The sequence below is a fragment of the Thalia democratica genome, chromosome 2 (assembly GCF_965202585.1).
Source record: "Thalia democratica chromosome 2, ktThaDemo2.hap1.1, whole genome shotgun sequence".
Classification (NCBI taxonomy): domain Eukaryota; kingdom Metazoa; phylum Chordata; class Thaliacea; order Salpida; family Salpidae; genus Thalia; species Thalia democratica.
Window position 1 is genome coordinate 49,515,460 of NC_139166.1, and position 22,386 is coordinate 49,537,845.

The 22,386-nt window shown below is 26.2% G+C and overlaps 1 protein-coding gene across 1 annotated transcript; it reads left to right on the forward strand.

The window, feature by feature from the left end:
- The first annotated feature begins 1,986 nt into the window (after nucleotides 1–1,986).
- On the forward strand, nucleotides 1,987–15,812 carry LOC145849821 (moesin-like). Its single transcript, XM_082954897.1, has 15 exons — nucleotides 1,987–2,051; nucleotides 4,194–4,277; nucleotides 4,830–4,925; nucleotides 6,528–6,632; nucleotides 9,373–9,542; nucleotides 11,009–11,129; nucleotides 11,483–11,592; nucleotides 11,695–11,791; nucleotides 11,902–12,065; nucleotides 12,612–12,742; nucleotides 12,964–13,088; nucleotides 13,336–13,464; nucleotides 13,748–13,855; nucleotides 14,177–14,290; nucleotides 14,831–15,812. Exons 1-15 carry the CDS (start codon nucleotides 2,040–2,042, stop codon nucleotides 14,996–14,998), a joined length of 1,734 nt encoding a protein of 577 aa, XP_082811023.1. The 5' UTR covers nucleotides 1,987–2,039; the 3' UTR covers nucleotides 14,999–15,812.
- Nucleotides 15,813–22,386: the final 6,574 nt, after the last annotated feature.

Here is a 22,386-nt window from a genome sequence, read left to right on the forward strand (position 1 = left end):
TTAAATTCAAGTCAGCTTACATTGATATACTTATATAAGTGATTGTGTCGTATTTAAAGCTAAAAGTTTTTTTTACAAAACTTAAGTGTGTTTTTTTTATAGAATTAAGTTATTTAATAAAAAAAACATTGGCACATCATTTGCTTAACAGATGCAAATATATTTGTCAAAAATGGTTGAATTTACATTCATTACTTCTTTAAATACTTAAAGCGTTAAAACTATGCAGATTTACTAGTTGTTTAATTTACTAAACTTGGTCTTAATAATAATAAATAAATAAATAAATAGGGATTAGAATGTTAATAGAATAAAAACTGTTGTGACACTAAAGCTTATTAAAATGTAGATATATTGTTATTAATATTGAAAATAAATGAAATAATATAATTTTTTTTTTGTATGTAGTTGGAAAATAAATATTTGAAAAAGTCAATGCAAAAACAATGTATTAACATAATGATTTTTTATATAATATATTTTTTTCTAGTTGAAATTAAGTCTAAAACCCACAATTAAAATTTAATGTTTTTTTAAAAACTGTTATGGCTGAATGTTTACTCAAAATTGTTTATAACATAATATTTACTATATACTTTTGCATAGATAGTATATGTTAAAATAGTATTCACCAGATTAAAAGTCTGGATCATGCAAAGCTCAATTTAAATATATACATTGCCAGATTTTAGTCTAAATTCAGGTCTATCCGGAACCAGATAGATTTACAAACAAGTATTAGCCCGGACTGAATTTGATTTATTTTTTGGAATTAAATCTGTTAAGATCCAAATCTTGACAATCCATGGTTAGATCCGGCTGGATCAGGCATAAGGATCAGGTAGTACACAAGTTAAAAATTTACTACACTATAGGTTCAGAAAAAAAAAAACAGAAACTAAATTTGTACAAAAATTAATATATACTTAAAATATCTCATCAGGTTCAAATACAAAGGTTTATTCTATCAGCTACAGCTGTTTTGAAGGACAATAGTTGTTGTTCTCTTCAGTAGTTAAACGTTTTTATACTTAAAATAAAGAAAAAATACATAAAAATAAGCACCTTTGACAGATTAAAAAATATAATTAGTAGAAGAAATAATAACATAAAAACTTCAGTAAAGTTTCTAAAAGCAGGAGGTGTTTCATCAAAATAAACTTCAAAAAATTTTGAAGCTTAAAAGTATAAGTTTAGAACTTATATTTTTAAACACAATATGATTTGAACTGTTATAAAATGAAATTTATTGCAAGGCATGACTTGTTCAGAAAATGAGTTAGTATTTCTCAAAGTTATAGTCATCTTTCAAAAAGTATTTTATGAAATCAATTTTCCAAAAATAGTTTATTGCAAGTAAAACTATTTAGTTCTGTTAGCCTAAAATCTTTTATTTAAAAGACCTAAGCATATTTACCCAAATTAATGTAAGTTATGTAAATTATTGTTACTGTAGCTTTGCTGAATTTGAAAATTTTCTCTTAGATGAAAATTTTTTATTGTAAATTTGTGAAATTTTAGCTATATATCAATGTATATTTACTCTACTGATGTTGAGTTTTAAGTCAGGTAATAATAAAGCTCTTAAAACTAATCCAATATGATAGGGGTTTGTGTATATTCAAATTGACCATTTCACTTTAGTTGACAGTTTTGCAGATAAAAAAGTTCCCAACCTTAACTAAAAAGCAACCATGTATATAGATAATGTATTAATTATTGTAGTAAGTAAATGTCAGAAATTTTAAATAAAATATTTAATAAAGAAATCAATTTAATAATATGAACTGAAAATAAACTAGCTAAACATCATACTACTTGGTTAAAAATGCAAAATAATATAAAAGAAAAGCAAATGACATTTGATAAGAAAATGAGTTAATACATAAAAATGAATATAGAGACAAGTTGTCCACTCTTTCTACATATTAAGCTGTTCTGTTAATATAAGTGTAGTTAATTAGTTTTTAAAAGTTATATTTTTTCAGATTAAAATTTTTATATATTAGTTATTCTGTTGAATCACAGGACAATTGAAGATGCCAAAATCTGTTAGTTTCATTATTACTTTTTTAAAGGTACATGCAATAAACTAGTTATTTTCTATTTGTGGACTTTATTAATCAGGTAAATTTTTCATAACTTAATTCGAGAATTTGAATAATTTGTTTCAACTGAATTTTTGAAAGTTTTTAGAAATATTCTAACAATAGTTAAAACTTATGATTAAACTTATATGAGAATATTTAATGTTTGGTGTATAGTTTGGTACTAAAACAATATTTGGTTTATTGTTATTTTTTTAGATTATGTTTAAGCAGAGCTATTAAATCATTTTTTGTATATTTATATTTACAATACTAACATATGTTTGTCTTGGAACTTTATGATTTGATCTATTCTTTATGTAAAAACTTCTTTTAAAAATATATGTATCAGTTATAAAGATACTACTTTTTAGTATTATAATTAGCAATGGTTTTTTCAAATTGAAAGTTTTCATTTTACTTATTAATTTGTAACATACATCTGTGTACATTCAATAAACGGCAAATTAGTTTATGGAAAATAACTTAATTGGGTGCTTACAAATACGGCGCAACCTTTGAGTTTTTGAGCTAAAAGAGTATTTACTAAGGCAAATACCACAAAAACACCCTGTGCAAAATTTTAGATAATTTGAAAAAAACTTTCACCTTGAAACTTGTTCAATTTTCTGAAAACCACCCTAATACAAATTGAATGAAAAACTTAAGCTTTGAACTTAAAAAAAAAAAAAATTTAAAGATAGTTTTATGGAGGCACTTCTTGGTTTAAGAAAAAACAGCAAATTTAAGAAAACTTACAATAAGCAAAAACAATACAAAAAAATCAAGAATTGCCTCCATAAAACTATCTTTAAATTTTTTAGGTTCAAAGCTTAAGTATTTCCTATTTATGTATAAAATGTTTTAATCATTTAAAATAGTCTTTATACTAGGCATAATGCGTTCATGTGATAATTGCCACATGTATAAAAATCTAGCTATATATACATTTTTTGGGTCTTATAAAGTTTGCATTATGGTGATTTTCTAAAAATCGAATGGTGCCAAGGTGAAAGAAATCATCTTAAGTTTTGCACAGGGTGTTTTTGCTATATTGCAAAATGTAAAGTAAAGTTAGCTGAAAATTCAAAGGTCACTACTGTAAAGCATTGTTTTGTATATTAATGAGTAAAAAAATACAAAATTATATGGCTGATAACCATTTATTAAACTTATACGGCTTTTACCTGTGCTAAACTTATAAAAATTTTCTGTTGTCTAATCTACAACCAATAAAACTTAGATTTATTTTTAACATGTCCAAAAGAATAATGATTGGTCTGTGTATAAGAAACGATCTAAATGTATACTAATATTTCTTTGCAAGATAGAATATTTCAGTTTTATAAGCTTTTATATGATGTTGAGCATCTTTTTTTTACAAAAATTTTCATGAGAAGTACTTTTTTAATATAAATTGAATCTCCAAATAAAAACAAAAGTCAAGAATGCAATTTTACAATTCTTAAAGTATTAAAGGTTATGATAGCGTAATAATGTAATTTTGACCCTATTTATTTCAAGTTAAAATATTATTGTAGTAGTCCAACATTTTTAAATCTATATTTTAGTTAATAACTATTATTTGTCATCTTTTTATTTAAGGAGCTATAAAAAATAATAACAATTTATATATTTGAAAAGTTTTATTCTATTTTTTGTATTATTTGTTGTGAAATTATTTAAGTAAGCTAAACGGGAAAAAAAATCTCTATTAGGGACTTACATTTATAAATTTTAATAATAATATATATCTTGTAATGTATTAACTTTCTAGGAAAATATGGTTTCTTTTTAGAACAAAATATGTAGTAGTCTCTTAAAATTTTTATATATTTATTTATTTTAAAATGTTAAAAAAAGAATAGACATATACCGCATAAAACATCAACTTAGTTTTATTAAGCTTAATAGTATTACCGTTTTTTTTTTCCATTTGAAAATGTTTAGTTAAATAAACATCTTTTTCAAAAAATTATAATGTATTAAATGTTATATATATATTAGTTTTACAATCAATAGTTAATTTAAATTATCAGTAATTTTTTTGTAGTAACTTTAGTCTACCAGTTTGTTAAGTTTAATGTTTATAACAATCTTAAACAGATCACAGTAAGAGTCACCACTATGGATGCTGAACTGGAATTTGCCATCCAATCTAGCACAACAGGAAAGGAACTGTTTGAGCAAGTACGAATTATGAGCTTATTTTTAGGGATACAATAATTTATATTTCAAATGATTTTGTGTTTAATTATGTAAAAACTTTTTTTTTGTAGTATTATTGCTTTATTTGATGTTTTCTTTAATTTTCTGTATTTAAATTTGTTATATTCAAAACTTAATTATTTTTTAAAAATAAAATGTTTGAATTCATTTAGAACAGTCTCTTTACATGATATATATTAGTTTAAGATTACATACAGAAAGTTATTAAAACAAAAAAGTATGTACGTATGAGAGCGATGATAAATAGTTTCCGTTACTAGTGTGTTTATTTTGTGCTGTAAAACTAACAAACCAGAAGGGTGTTGTTCAAATGCTTCGTTTTTAGTAAATTATTAACTCAATGTATATTATAAAATAGAATTTTTTCTTTAGTTTCATCGAAACTGTGCCTATAGATGTTTATTGTGTGTTCGTATAAAGTTTATATCTTACTTTTTTGATGTTGTCTTATAAATAAAAGTAAAACACAACTATCTTAGTTTTAAACTTCAAAAAGTTGTTTTGAAATGTTAGGTGACCAAAACAATAGGACTACGAGAATTGTGGTACTTTGGATTACAGTACGTTGACACAAAAGGCTTAACAACCTGGCTAAATCTAAAAAAGAAGGTAGAGTTTTACTGTCATACAAGTTTTTAATAAGACTTAAGTTTTATATAGATTCAAGTTTTGTGCTTACAAAACAACTTCTTTTTAACAATTTTTCGTATATTTTTTCTTTGTTTATTAAATATTTATTTTCAAAAGTAAGTTTACTAGCGCATTTGTAAGTTAAAGTTTTATTACAAAACATATAATTATACTTTAAAAGAAAAATAAATAAAGTTTTTATCCAAAATTCAAAAATCTATATTTTTTGATAAAAAGTTTACACAATTCTAGGAAAAATATTTTTTTTTTAACTCAGGGCAAAAATATGTTATTGTTCTTACATAATTCATCATTTGTGTGAAATGCATTTTAACAAAGTTTTTAATAAGCTTTTGTTCAAAGAATAGTTATGTAAACATTTGTACTATTTATTCTACATTAAAAAAATCAGATTAAAATGTTTAAACACATTTCTGTAAAGCGTTTATTAATATATAATTTCATTGTAAATTGCTTTATTTACATACTTTCAATATTTTTTGTAATTCATAGATGACTAAATATGTAAAAATGTTATTAAACATCACTCTTTTTTTATATTTTACTATTTTTTTCAGAACAATTCTACACCAACTTAATTCTAAATCAAGCTAATATAAAGTAATTATAACAAAAAGTATTTCCAACTATAAGTTGAAATTAAGTAGCGTTTAAACATACTAAAAGCCACATATTATTTTTTCTTAGTATTAACTTTTGCAGAATTGTCATAAAACCTGGAAACCTGGAATTTGATTATTTAGACAAAAAAAAACCTAGAAAAACCTGAAGTTTGAGAGATTTTGAAACAACCTGGTTTTTTAACAAAAGTCACTAAAAAACCTGGACAAATTTTGAGTTAAAAAATAAAAGGTTGATATAAAGTTCTTAAATCAGTCCAGGACACAGTCAGTTTTTTATTTGTGATTTTTCCTTTGCATCATTAATTAGAAAAAATCAAAAGTTAGTTTGAAAAATCTACAAATTTATTGCATATTAGTTAATTTCAAAACGCTTTCAGACAAAAGTCCGTCTACAGTGAACTTATGATAAACTAATAGCTTAAAAAGAAACTAACAATAGAATCTAAATTAAACATGAAAAATTTATCATATACAGTTTATTTTTAAACTTTATTTATTATAAATACATTAAAGTAGAATTACTGTATCTTTTCAATACTTTTCAATAATCGACTATTTAAGTCAGTTTTTTGTTTTTTGCCTTAAATTTTATCTTATTCTAAAAATAAACAAAACAACTTGTACTTTTAAAAAACCTGAAATAAATTCAGGAAACCTGGAAAAAATATTCAAATAACACATGACAACTCTGTGACTAATTAAAATAAAAGTTGTATAAATAAATTATTAATTACATAATTAAGCTATTAGTATTAATTTTAAATGATACATGCTTATTTTATATTTTAACTGTTAAAGTTTTTAAGTAAGGTGTAAATTATGAGCATAAAACAAATAATGTGAAAACATATATATCAATCAACTAAAGCAATTTATTTTGATTTAAACAAATTTATAAAAAAAAAAAAAAATTTTTATTTAAACTATCACTATCCAGGTAACGAATCAGGATGTCAAGAAGCAAACTCCTCTTCAGTTCAAATTTCGCGCCAAATTTTACCCGGAAGACGTTGCCGAGGAACTCATTCAGCCAATCACACAAGTTTGTTTCCATCCATAATCTATTTGTTTATTAGTCAATTGTTCATTAATATTTGAATGTAAAATATTTTTGTAAATACCCACATGAAATATGTTGAAAATGAAAATAATGTGAAAGTTGTTATAATGAACATGAGTAGGTTGTTGAAAACAAGTTATGATAGTTTTTAATTACAGTGATAAAAGTTTTTATCTAAACTTTTAACTTTTAAAGTTTGTATATGTATAACAGCAAATTATTTATTTTATGCTTATTAAGGATTTCTAGGGCTTAAAGTCCTATACATGAAATGTTTTGTCTGTTTTGGTGAAGCTTTAATGATGGATTTTTTTTTGTTTAAGAAAAGAGCAATTTAAAGATAAATATTATATCCTTGGCTGCTAACATTTTATTATGAAAACGTTATTAACTTACTATAACATTCATAAATAGTTATATTAAAGATTAAAAAACACTCTTAGAATTTAGAGTATTCCTTTGTATGTTAATAGTTTTAAGAAGCACTTTTTTTTAAGGTTGATTAAATTTGCTACATAAAATTATAATTAATTTAGAAGAAAAATCTGTTTTTAATTTCAAAAATTTAAAATAAGTTGATTTTGTAAGTATGAGCTGAAGCTAAATAAATTATCTAAATAAAATAAGCAACATATACAAAACACGTTTTATTACTAATTAAATTAAAATATATACAAATTAAAGTAGTAAATGTCAATCAATGTATATATGTTTATTTGCTTTAATGTCATTTATTTGAAAACAAAGTATCGAATAATTTATAAATCAGTATTTAAATCAAAGTTAAGTTTTAGTTTTGCTACATTAAAAAGTAACTTAATGCCAGACTAAAAATTAAGTGTCACGAAGGATTTAATGACTTAATCCGAGATCGATCTTAGAAATGCTCACGTGTTTATATAATTTTCTACTTTTTAAACATATTATATTCTTATAACTTTTTTAACTCTTTATTTTTGGACAATAAATACTTATACTTTTTGTTTTATATAAACATTACTAGTATAATGGTAACTAATAATAGATTTGAGTATTTTTTTTAATTACGATTTTGTTAAAAGTCAATAACCAATATAAAAATAATATTCATTACGTTCTTAAACTATACAAAGTTTCAATATGATTTTTTTTAATATTAAATATTGCTATTATATTTTTAAAACAATTAATTACTGTGTAACTTAAATTATACTTTTAAGTTCTTCAATATAAGATGTAAAATTTTTGTCTAAAAACCTTAAGTATAACAGCCATTTTATTTATTTTTGTCATCAATTAATTTTTATTTATGAATTTAAAGCTTTAACCGTTTAATTCAGTTAACAATGCTGTTTCTATGTAGTTAGCATAAGTTAGGTATTCCTCTTTTGCTTAATTTTGACATATCTCAACTTATTTAAAGGTTTATACGTCTTAACGTTTTATAATTTTTTACACAAAGAAGTTGTATTAAGTCGGTGGTTAATTTTAAAACTAACTATGTAAATAAATATTTTGTTACCTTTGTTTAATATTGAAATATAATCCCCAATCCAAAAACTTATAAATTTAAGTAATTTTAGATATTTTATAGATAATAAATGGTTTGAAGTAAAGTTTGTTCATCTTTAATAACTTTTTTTTTGGCAATTTATTCAAATTGCGGTTTAAACTGCACAAGTAATGCAAAATATGTGAAAATGCGAGTTTAAGCACTTTTCAAGTGTATACTATTTAGGGTTTATATGTTGCAAATTGTGATATAAATCTCTGAAAGCAATTACATATTGTCGTAATTCGCTTATAAAGTGGTGCTTCTTTTTTCGCATGATTGCTTTGACCAAATATGTAAATTATTTACTTTTCTATTGAAGTGCATTTCAGTAAAAGTTTGACGAATTATTTTTTCTGACAAACTTGACAAGCACTTAACAATAGTTTTTTTTTGACGCTCAAACTTAAACAACACGACAAAAATATATTTTTTTTAATTTAAATCGAAAGTTTTGTGAAATGTAAATTAAAACATAGTTAGAAATAGTATTAGTTTTTTTCTGTATGACGTCAACATGCTTTATTAAGCATGTAGTAGGCACACCCTAGAAATTAAAATTGTCCTTCGAAATCAAATTAATTGTCAATATAAATATAACGAAGCGGAATATTATACATTTGTTCTGTTTTAAACTTTACTTGATTTTTAATTTTATTGTTTTTCTTCGAACAGTGTCGTGCTGTTTGGCTGGGCGTATTTGTTTTTCTATTCAGTCGGCGTGGTGTATGAGAAAATGTACGTTTCTGACATATTTTACCGTTCTAACGTGATGTCATGCTGCTTCTTATATTTACTATTTTTAGAAACTCATATTTCTTTCTATAATGTGTTACAAATTTTCAAAAAAAAGCTAAATCTAATTTTTCAGTACATTGTAAGGTGGTTAAACTTAAATAGGTAAGAAGCTGGTAATTATGTTAATAAAAGAATTATGAAGATTAGATAAAAGTTTAGGAAGATTACAATTTTTTTTTTTGTTTGTGATTTATTTCTGTCATTGTGGGTAGTTTACGGTGCTCGTTGTTTTAGTGCAACTTTTAATAATGTATTACAAATTGACTTTATGCATTTATGCAAGTATATATATATATAAGCTTAGTATAAACATGTTTTTCACTGACAAATGTATTAATATAGATGTGTACACAAGCTAAGTGTATATATTGTAAGTATAATATTTATCTGCAGAGATTGTTTTTCATGCAAGTGAGGGAAGGCATACTAACAGATGAAATATACTGCCCGCCAGAAACCTCAGTGCTGCTAGCCTCATACGCGGTGCAGGCCAAGTACTCGACTTACAACGAGGAGAAGCACGCCACCGGATATCTTAATCAGGATAAACTGCTTCCCCAGAGGTTTGCTTCTGGTTGTTTTCTATGACCCGTGAGAATGATGAAATGAAAAATGTTTTAATCTTTTCGGCGCTTAAAACGTTGATGCATTTGCTAGAAGTTTGCAATAATTATAAAGTACTACTAAAGTATTTTTTATGTGTATTGTGTTACTTAAATCAATTTTATAATGTAAATTAAAACATTTAAATTATTCTAGTCAATAACGTATAAAAAAATAGCATTGAAATTAAATTTAACTTTGAATATTCACATATAAAAGAAAATTTTATTTAAAGTTCAACTTTTAAACTTTACTTTGGCAAAAAGTTAAATATTTAAAATGGAATACAGAATTAATTAGCTTTTTGCAGGTCGTTAATTATGCTATTTAATTAAATTTTGCTCATAAAATAATTTTTATTATACCTATCTAATTTTAAATCATTTGCAATTAGAGGTCATAATAAAAAAATATTGCAATCTAATTATCTTTTTTGTGTATGTGCTTTTAAGAAATTACCTATAAACTTGTTATGCTTTATTGTAGTCAGGCTAGAATGAGTTTCCGTTAGTTTTTATTAGACATTTTTACCACCTTTCACTGTGAATTATTTATTGATTTAAACTCTAAAAGTTATTATCATAAATATTTAATATGTTTTTTGTGAAAATTTTAGACACAACTGTATTTTACAATATAGTTTGCCAATAGCTTCGTATTATGCTTGATTGAGATTGTCGAAACTTTTTACGAAAATTGACAAATGGTTGTATATAGCAATAAATATTAGCTTATATATGTTGCATTTTATAAGTCACCAATGACTTAATTATTTAAAACGTATTGATGACGTTATCAGATAAAAATGCGCAGTTTAATTAACAACAGGTTTAATCAGTTTCCAAAATAAATAATTGAGTAGTATTCAAATAACTTGATCTAACTTAAGTTATGTTTAAAAAATAAACAATATTCAGCTAATAACAACTTATTTTTTATGGTTTAAATAAGATACTGTATTTATACTGAATTAAAAAATAGATATTATACTTAAATAAAAATTTAGTTAGTTTTAAGTAAATTCATATTTATTATTTTGTAATATAACAAGCTTTGAAAATTTTTTTGTAGTCTTTTTATCTATCTTAGACAAATAAATAAATTTTTCATTTGTATGTTTTCAATAATAAAACTATTTCTTTAAATAATAATAATAGCTTATGGTAAGACATTTAGTTATAAGTTTAAGTAGTTCAATTAAAAAACAGTTAAATAGTTTAGCACAACAAAATGATTCATTTAGATTTCCATTTTTGTAGAATATTTCTAAAATAAATAACTGTAGTAGTGTTTGGTAAGCCTTTTAGTTATAAATTTTATTAATTAAAGCAGTTAGATAATGAAATCACACCAAATAATTTCAGCATCGAAACAATCGGTTCGCTTAGTAATACATTTGTTGTAAAGTAAAATCACACATAAACAGAGTGTACGACCAGCACAAGATGACGAAGCAGCAGTGGGAGGAGAGAATTCAGAACTGGCACCAGGAGCACGGAAGCATGGCGAGAGAAGACGCCATGGTCGAGTATCTCAAAATATCACAGGTAAATATGCTGATCAGTGAAGAAGTTAAAGAAGCATTAACTTTTTGTTAATTTTCACGTTGAACACTTATTTGAAAACAAATCAAAAACGATGAGGAAAAAGTGTTTTAAAAATGCATAAACTTTAAAAGATTATGTAAATCAAAGTATTTAAAAATTTCACAGGTATATATGTTAATCTGTGAAAAGATTCGTATAAGCATTTACTTTTTCTTATTTTCAACAAGAATACTTATTAAACCGCAAACAAAGCAAAAAACATCAAATAACTTGCCAATTGTTTAGTCTAAAAATGCAAACTTTTTGAACTTTTTATTTACAAAATGTTATGAAATATGAAAATTTACAAACAGGACCTCGAGATGTACGGGGTTAACTATTTTGAAATTCAAAACAAGAAAAAAACTCAGTTGTTGCTTGGAGTGGACGCTTTGGGATTGAATGTATACGAAAAACAGGATAGGTAAGTATTTTTAAACTTTGTATTAGGTCTAATTCAGATTTACTGGGAAAATGTTAGTTAGTAAATTTGATATTTTTTAATGATTGAAACAAACAACTGCAGATTAACACCGAAAATTGGATTTCCCTGGTCAGAAATCAGAAATATCAGCTTCAGCGACAAGAAGTTTACTATCAAGCCAATCGATAAGAAAGCACCTGTAAGTTGAAAAAAACTACCATTGTGTAACACAAATTTAAAAAACATGATATATAAACAAGTATATAGAATTTTTTTTCTTGTAAAGATAGTATGAAAAATTATCGACAGGATTTCGTGTTTTTCGTTGCGAGATTGCGCATCAACAAGCGCATACTGGCGCTTTGCATGGGAAACCACGAACTTTACATGAGAAGGAGGAAGCCCGACTCCATTGAAGTCCAACAGATGAAGGCTCAGCAGAGAGAAGAAAAAATACAAAAAGAAATGGACAAGTAATTTGCTTTTCAATTTACTAGTGTTGTTTTTGTTGTTATGCTGCCAAAGTTTAAACATTAACTAAAACTTATTTGCCCAAACCGGAAATCTTTTGAAGATTTTTTTATTAAAAACTCAAAAATTCATCAAAAACCTTACTAAATAAAAATATAGAATAAATTCCTTTTTGTTTGCAAAATGAGTTTATTATTAATCTTTTATCTCGGCTGCCATAAAAATTGACAACTTTAAACTTTCTACTTTAATAGCTGACAAAAAAGGAGTAAAAGCTAGTTAAATATTTGCTTTATAGTCAGTAAAAATATTTGAGATAATTTTGCATCGATTTTATTAAATACAGAAACACCATTCATGTATAGCTTTAAAAGTTAAATTTCACATTTATTTTATGTGTACTAAACAAAGCTCAAAATAAGACTGAACAGTTTTAGTATTTTGATTTCTCAAAAAAGTTTTTGTTGTTCATATACTTTTCTTAGGCATTAATTACTATCAAAAAGTGTGTTTTAAATTAAAATTATATTAACTTTTTAATTTAATAGAGCAATGTTGGAAAATGAGCGCAAGAAGTTGGAAAAGGAAAGGGAAAAATTGCTTGCTGTGGAAAAACACAACAAGGAACTGCAACAGAGGCTTGCTGACTATGAAGAAACCAACAGAAAACTTCAACTCGGTATTTATTTGTATTTTAATTTTAGAACTTCTGAAAATTTAATTCAGCCCATGTAAACTTATCTAATTTAATCAATCACCTTATGAAGACAATAATTTATGCAAATTTCATAAATTAAAAAAATAATTAGTTTTTACTTAGTCTTTTACTTTATAATTGATTAACTAAGTTTTTATTTACGTTGAAAATTTTATGTATTTGTTCAAACAATGAAATTTTAGATTTGGAGGAGAGGAGAAAGGCGTTCGCGGAGTTGACTGCCGACAGGGAGAAGGCTGAGGAGGAGAAACGCGAAATTGAGGAGCAGAGAAGGAAGGCCGAGGACGAGGCCAGGGAGTTGCAAGAAGTTTGTAGATATTTATGTTTTTTATTTTTATATTCAATAATTGCATTTAAGTTTTTAATTTATTTCTATTCAATGCTTTTCATTCCAAAGGTAAATAATCATTACAGTTCCTTGTGGTAAACGTCATGACTTTAAGTTGTACTTAGCGCTTCATGAGATTTCCTTATATTTGTACTTGTGATTAAAAAACGTGTTAAGAAAATATATTGCTCATTTAAACGTTATATTAAACAAATTTAAATAACAGAAAGCAAACATGAGCGAAACCCAGAAAATGTTAATGGAAGAAGAAATTGCTGCAAAATTAGCGGAAATTGAGAATTTGAAGTTAATCGAACAAGAAAAAGAAGAGCAAGCCAATGAATGGAGAGAAAAAGTTTGTTGAATATAACTTGTTTAGTTTTTATTTAAGAGACCAAGTAAAATAGTTTACTCTGTTTAAGGTAGCATATCTCTTTAAAAAAATACGACTCTTAAAATGATCAAACATAAAGTTTTGTGCAAACAAAAATGTTTAACTTGATTGCTTTCTACCCATTTATGACAGTCACACAATTATCGTAAATTGTTTCAATTTGCCTAATTTGTATCATGTTATATTTAGTATGTATTATTAATCATACTTAACTCAACTAGCAATTAAACTCAACTCTCAATAGGCGGCGGAGGCAGAAAAGGAGAGCAGGTTGAAGGAAGAGGAGATGGAAAAGTTGAGGCAGGAACAGGCAGCCGCTTTGTTGGCGCCTCCACAACTCGCCGCCAGTGATGTTAGTAATTTTGATAATTAAAAGACTTAAGTTGAAAATATAATTAAATACAGTTTTAAATTCTATTATAGAAAACAATGTTTTACTCATTTAAAAATTTATAATAATAAACTTAGAAAGTACTAATAAAAACTAAAAATTAGAAATGTATATATTATAAGATTAAATAAAAAATATAAATACTCTATAGAACAAGTAACTGAGTTCGAAAGCAATTATTTTACAGTTTTTTATACATTAGCAGTATTTATTGTATTAAATTGTTTGCAATTTCGCATTAACCAACAACAAATTATTTTCATCAAACATCAATTCTCGCAGATCAACAGCGAGGGAGACGAGGACCTGGGTGAGGAGAAGACGGACAAGGACCGCGATGAGGAGAACAGGATCACTGAGAGCGAGAAGAACAAGGAGCTGCAGCGTCAGCTTGAAGTTTGTTGACTAATTTTTTGTTTTGATTCTTTTTTGTTTTGTACATTTACAAACTGCGAAACTAACATGTAAATTTCATTGATCATTAAATGGTTTGTTTACTTTTTCAAATGTAGCTGTAACTTAAATTTTATATCGTTATTTAGTTTCTCAAGTATAGATATTTGCTGTATAAGTTTCAAGGCTAACATGTAAAATTTTATTTATAATAAAATTGTATGCTAAATTTTTAAAATTTTAACTATATCAAAAGCAGGCTCTGAAGATTTTGTTTGTTCAATTTGTTTTGTTTAATAACTTTAAGTTTGTTGATATAGTAGTTTCAGTACAGACAAGCAATGTAGCAATTAATACTTATGTAGGGTTTTAGAGTTTTTTGTTTGTCTGATTAAAATTCTATATAATAAGTTTAAAGTTATCAAAGTAACTGAAATCTAAACAGTAGTAATAATGACATTTGCGCTCATTGATTTTAATTTCATGCTTAACAAAACAGTCAAATATTGTAGACATTTCAAACCTATCAACAATCAAAAACAGGCACTGAAGTCTCAGCTTGGAGACTTGCGAGACGCGAAGGTGCAGGCGACTGCGAACGACCAGCTACACATCGAGAACGTGAGGCAGGGCAGGGACAAGTACAAGACCCTCAAGCAGATCAGGTCGGGCAACACGAAACACCGCATCGACGAGTTCGAATCCCTGTAAAAACCCATGGGAAAGTTCCCGCGGATCTTTCGCGGGATAAGTTCTGAAAATTTCCTAATTTCGGGGTATCTTTTATAAGTTAAGCAAAACTTGTGTGTAAAACGCCTTCGGTATAAAATGCAAGTTTTGTTTTCTAATGTTTAATCCCTCGAACGTGTCATATATTTATTAGTTTTTTATATGTAATTTTGCCTTTATACTAAAAGAAGCTCTTTAGGCCTTTTATGTCAGGTTTAGTGAACCGGATTCCATATTTTATCAAGATTAGAACTTTCCATTTCCGCTGTATGCTTAGTAATTACTTTCTTTCTAATACAATTTACAAACCATTCGATTTGCTCTTCTTTTGAAATCATGTGTACTTAAATTGATTCGTTTTACAATGAGGTTTAATTATTTTAATTTTCTTAATCGGTTGTTGTGTGTCTAATTTAAATATGGATGCACAAACGTTTATGTAACCTGACACCAGATGTGATTTTTGGATGCCTTATTTTACTTGTATGTGCGATCAAAATACTCATCCAAAATACTCAGCGCTTATTGCTCTAGTTTCTTTTTGTGTTAATTTAATTTCCCTGACCTTTTATTTCGTATTTCTTCACAATTCAACTAATTGTCGATCTTCTTACTACGAAAACGCTACATCTTAGTATGAATCTTTTTTCTTATTTTTTTTTATCAGTTTTTCAATGATAACAAACAGTATTACTTGAAAACTTTTAACATTTGCTTTTGTGATTAGACGTTTTTACAGGTTTTAGCGTCACTATAATTTTAATCTTTCTGCTGTATAATAAAACTAAATGCCTTATTGTTGGTTATGAATTAAAAACAGTTTGAATAGTTGTTTAACTTGTTGTAGTATGTTGTAAAACTTTATTTTATAGGCTACTTAATACAATGATTTATTTTAATTTGATTCTAAATTAAGAAGTTTCAAATCTTCTGCAGTTAATATTTTAATAAACTTTTGATATTTACTGCGTAAACAACCTTTGCTTTTAATTAAATTAGCAAACATTTTTAATGAACTTTGAACAAAGTATTTTTATTAACTTAAATTAATTAAATATTTTTAAGTAATCTTACGCGTAACTTCGTCTGTTATAAAAATTAGCATTTAAGATAAATAATATTTGTATCATAAGTTTGAAAAAAGTATTAAATATAGTTTACATCTGACTTAAAGTTCCCGAAAAATACTATTTTAAGTAATTTTTTTTTTTAATTTTGCTGAGAAGTTATAAAGTAATACTAATAAAAGTAGTTTTTAGCTTTGTAATTAAAGTAAATCAAAGAACAAAATACTACAAGGAATTATTACGAAGCTAACTCAAATTGTCAATCAGTTTATTGAATTATAAAAATGTTTACTTAAAAGTGTAATTATAATAAATTTAAAGAGTAGTTGTAGTGGCTAAATAACACTTTTCCAATGCTTTAAAACTCCTTGCTAATTAAAAGTTTTTGAGCACCAAATAAATAAGAATATTACACAGTATTCAAAATTGTGTAAGTTGTTTAATTTGATAGCTGAGGTTAAAACCCTGAATAAAAATTCGAAACATAGTTAAATCTGAAGAAACGAATTTAAATAACTTTTGAAAAAGTGGAAGAAATTTGGGACACTCTGGTTCAAAGGAAACAAGAACTACAAGATTATTATTTTTCAAGGTTTTATCTTATTTACAAAATAAAAGTTTTAAACATATAAATCTTGTTAATAGTCCTTAGCAAAAAAGATATGTTTGATTTTAAAAAGCAGTAAAACTCTTCATTGAAGACTGTTCAAAACTAATTCAAAAAAAAAAAAAAATCACATAAACTTTTCAAATATGTTATTTGAAATATTTTTAAAAGTTAGAACATATATAACTTATCAAAACTTCGCAACATATTAACATAATAAAACTAGTTTTCGCACATTTTCATTCATTAAACACTTGTGTAATTGTGCTGTAGAAATAATTAGCATATTTAAATTTAATTTCGTTGTTTTATTTTAAATGTCCTTTTATTTTGTTAAAGATATGCTAAAGCAACGAAACAAGTTAAAGTACGAACATTTTTCTAAACCCTTGTTTATTTATATAAATTAACAGAGTCGTGATCTACCGGATCCAAGGTCCGGAACCGGCCATTTTTTGCTTGGAACCGGATCCGGCCGGATCTTAATTTTTTTTTAATATCCGGACCCATAACTGGCCAGATCCTAAATTAAAAAAAAGGTCCGGACCCTGAAGAAAAATTTAAAACAAGCGTCTAGAACTACGTGGCTAACAACAAATCTAAACCCGAAGACATTCTTACAGCTGATGAATGGAAACTTGTTAGCCTCCTTAATGAACTGCTCAAACCTTTTTATATAGTAACGCAGAAGTGTAGTAAAAACAACGCATTGTTGTCAAGTGCAGCAATACTAAGAAAAAGTTTAATCATAAAGCTAATAGTCCACCAGGTCTAGATCAAAGTAGTTCTACAACCTTGGCAGAAAATATAGAAGAGGCTTTCGAAAGAAGGCTTTATACTACTAATAACAGTACACAAATAAACCTTCATGATAACGACTTGCTTTTACTCACAACAGTTGTTGATTCACGGTATCGACTTGACTTTTTCCCTGCTAATCTCAAACAGAAGGTTGTAAGGCTACTGAAATCACAAGTAAAAGTTCATAGCTGTCGTGTGACTGGTCAAAATGGTCAAGTTCCTTTAATACCACTTAATAAACCTAAAGCTTATATACCTACAAATAATGTTCCCAAAATATTTTTGTCCTTCTCTTCTTTATTTAAATCGGAAAGAAGTGCAAACACTCACGAAAGTGAGCAACAAAATTCACTTGATCAGGAAATTGAGACAGAAATTAAGGCTTTTTTTTTTCTAAAAAAAAAATTATCTGCTGAAGAAGTTAAAGAAGCTGAAGTCTTGTCTCGGTGGAATTCAAACAAGAAAAATACACACATCTTGCCAGGTTTGCAAGAAGGTATCTTTCGGCACCACCATCTTCTGTTTATTCTGAAAGGTTATTTTTAGAAGTTGGTAACTTGTACGAAGAAAAGCGGAATCGATTTATTTTAAAAACTTTTGTTTCTTCATCACAATTTAAAAAAAAAAGAATATGTTTCTTTGTAGCTTAATGGCATTGATATAAGTAAGTGTTATTTACTAAATTACTTACTTTTTATATGTAAGCAGTTGCTAAAGAAGTTATTGTAAGTAAACGTCTAATGTAAAGCCTATTATAAAAAATAAGTTTATTATTTTTTTAAAGCTTTGTTAAATCTAATTAAATTTTGTTTTACGTCGTACAAGTACAAAATTCAAAATTACTCTTATAAGTAGCATGAAATTTAACATTTAAACTGAGATTTCGTATAGGTAGATTTTTTGTTTGTTATACAAAGTATTTTTCTTAGTTTTAAAATACAATATTTAGACAACAAAATTGTACAGTAACCTTCCTTTATTGTACCAACATATGTTTCTGTGTGTTAACGAGTCAGCACACTTCAACTGGGTTTTTAATGGAAAGAGTAATAGTTGAAGTGTGTTGATTCGTTATCACACAGAAACATATGTTGGTACAGTAAAGGAAGATTACTGTATAATTTGTTTTTATCTATTTATGTATATTTCAGTGAACTTGTTTCACTAGGATCTTTTGTTAGCAAACAATTAAATCTATATTTTGAACAGTTAGACAATAAAATTGTGTCTTTTTAACAAAATATTTGTGTTAAACAAATTTTCAAATTAATGGTATTCTAATAATTAAATTATATAAGTTTATTCTCTATTGAAACTAAATAAAACTTAAAATACTTAGGATCCGGAGCCGGAACCGGCCGGATCTTAAATTAAAAAATTTAATCCGGAACCAGACTCGAACGGATCTTAAACTTTAAAAAAGATCCGGAATCGGCCGGATTTTAAATAGTGGAACTGGTAGATCTCTATAACAGAGGCGTGTTTTGACTGGACAAGTTTTCAAAACAGAACAAATATATAACATTTATTTTTGATAACTTTTTAGTTATGATAAATATAGGGCTGCCAAATGATATTGGCAAATTTTCTCCAGGTTTTCAAAATTTCCTCCAGGTTTTTAAAATACACATTTTTAGGTATACTTTTAGTTTTAAGTTAAGTTTAAGGTAAGAAAATGTGTTAAATAGTATAAAAATATTGAAAAGGTACTGTAAAGCTACTTTACATGTGTTTTTTAATAAAAAAATAATTGATGATGAAAATTTTTTTTATCTATATGATAGAATTTTCCTGTCAAATCAAAATTTTACTACTGAACATGTTAAAATTATTAAAATTACCAGTTTTTTTTTTTTCAAAATTTCTCAAATTCCAGGTTACTAAAGGTTTGTTGGCAACCCTGTAAATATATTTAAATAAAGAGAATTACATAAATCAAAAAACTCGAAATTTTTTTTAACTCATATAAAAACAATAGTAAACTTAAATATAAAATTGTTCAGCAATAGTTTTTTTTTTACTTCCTACTGTTAAACAAAACGTAAACTATATTGTCTACTTAATAACTGATAATTTTAAAACCTATTTTTAAATCTAAAATTTTTGTTCAATTGACATCATTAGAATTATTATTTTACAACTTATTAGTCAAACTTAATTTATTAAAACCTAATTGAACTAAACATAAAACTTTTATGGTGAAATAATCAACAATAATTGTTTCTACAAGCTGGGCAACCGTTTCTTCTCTCTTTCTTCTTATTTGAAGTTGCGTCTGCTCAATACTGTTGAATTGAGCTTGAGGTGTCGTCTGCAATATCGAACCACCCCTCTATGCAGCTTTTGCAGTTTGTGTGTCCACAAGGTAGTCGGCACACTTCAGTGTTACTTTCAACCTCACCCAAGTAAATATTGCATTCTAAGTTGCTTTCACTTTCATCGATACGTCCTTTGTAAACAAAAACTTATTTTCAAAGTGATAGCGGCTTATTTTTTCTTTTTGTAGGCGTAACTCTGTTATGAATAGCTTCTTTAAGTTCTGGATAGGATGAATGTTTAGGCTTTAGTTTGTTTTCGTCATCTAAAAACAATTTATAGCGCAAACACTCTAATTCTTTTTCTGAAGAAGAAATTCTTTTTCTTTTAGGTAATTGTAGTGATTTTTCAAAACTACATCCGCAAAATCCAAAACTCCACTGAACCTTTTGGCTGAACTTTCGCCTGTGATGCTTTTTGTCAATAGGAAATAAACTAGCTAGCAACTGTTTGAAAATATCGAAGTCAAATAAATCAACCCTGTAGTTTTTGTAAGAAAATACCGTTTTTGAAGATTTTAGTTTACCTCTTGGTGTGAGCATAACAAAAACTTCTTGCAGGTTAATAACGTTTTTATTAGCACTCGCGAAAACGTAAAGCTCTTTTGTCACTTGTTCACCTTTTCTGATGTTAATACCATAATCAACTTAATAAGGTTTTGTTTTCAAAATGATAGCACTTAAGAATGTTGTGTACGCGTTAGTAATTAATAAAAAGTTGTGCAAAGTTTTAACTTTTCTAGGGTACAACATGCAGCTGATTTCTAAATTTTTCAGATATTGTTTGTAAGAAACTATGCAAGCTTTCAATGAATGTTTGTTTCCAATAGAGTACTTGTCTTTGAAGTTTACTATACTTTTTGGTAAAACTTCTTCAACTTTATATAAACTTCTTAGTGCCTTTACAGTATTTTTTCGGTTATATATGCAAACGAAATCAAAAAAAAAAGACTGTTTTGGTCACCTTGTTTATAATAATAATCAATCATTTCTGAAAAGTACTCAAACTCCAGAAACTTGCAATGACTGTCAGAATGACAAACACGAGTATTTCTTATTGTTTGCAAATCTTTACCAATTAAAACCTTTTTTTAAACATAATAAAGTCTTTGTATAAATCTGAAAACTCATAAAATGCTTTCCCTAATTCGACAAACGTTTCTTTTCCTAACTTATTAACCGATTGAAGGTTGGTATGATGTAACCGAATTTCAACTAGAAAGTTCAAATATTGCATGACTATTTCCGTGATGATGTCTTCGAAAATTTTGCAGCTTTTGCTTTCTTCATCAGTAACACAATCTTCATTACGAGATTCAGCATTTGGTAGGTCAAGTGAAAGTTTTTGTGACCTATAAAAAAGTAATACTTACTATAGGTTTACTTGTATTAATGATGTTTAAAGTAATTGTGTTTTAAGTAATTCCTTACCACTCAATACGGACATTTTTATACAGTAAAGCGCCTAATTGTAACTTATAAAGAAATCACAAAGGTTTTCGTAAAAATGATCTGTTAAAACAAACCTTAAGCTTACGTCTTTATTAAATAAATAAATTATCAACTAAAGTGTGTTAGTTATTTATTATAACTATATAAACTATTAGTAGTTTTTAGAATAAATTTAAACAAAAAAACTATTTGTATTTTTATATCAATCACTTATTTTTTAATTTGTTTAAAACGAAAAATAAGAAATAAATCATTAGAATTTTCAACAAATGAACGAAGCTGAACTTTTTAACCGTACAAGCTTTTTACCGTTAACTATGCAAAAAAATATTTTTTTTTTTTTAATTAAAAGAATCTATTAAACATGTTTCAGTTCAAAAAACTTACGTTACAGTTTTGTATTTGTTTTTTTCTTTGCTTGAAACACAACCCATCTTAAAGGCTGTAATATGATGAAAGTTAGCTGGATTTTTTTTGTACAAAATGTTATGTAAAAAAAACTATGAAAAAAGGTATGTCACTAAAACAACATATAATATAAAAAAAAACCATTTGAAAAGTACATAAACATTTAAACTAATTAATTAATAAGAGAGCTTATCCACAAAAAAACAAACTATTATTTTTTATTAAAGCTGTTTTCAAACAGTAATAGGTTTGGTAAAAACGGGAACGGTTCAAACATGTACAAAAAAATTTTTGCACGAAAGGAAAAATATGCAAAAAGGGACACTTTTGCACAAAAACAATTTTCCACGAAGGATCACTTTTGCACGAGGGGTCTTATTATTTATGAAGACATTTTTGCAGCAAAAGTCAATTTTGGCGAAGTATTGTTTTTGCACGAGACATAAAAAAAACAATAAAAAACAAAAAAAAAAAAAAATTAAATTACCGACTGTTACGGCTGTTATGTATGCGTTAAAAAAGGAAGGTTGTTTAAATAAGAGAAGCGAATTTATATCGTCTTGTCGACATATAAAAAAGCTTCTCTTAAAACACAACAAATTTTGAAGCATTTTATAGTCATTTAACTGTTGTTTTCGTTAATTTTAGTTGTTTGATTAGTTAGAAGGTAGATCGATTTTTGTACTGAATATTTGTAATGTACAATATTACGTCATAATG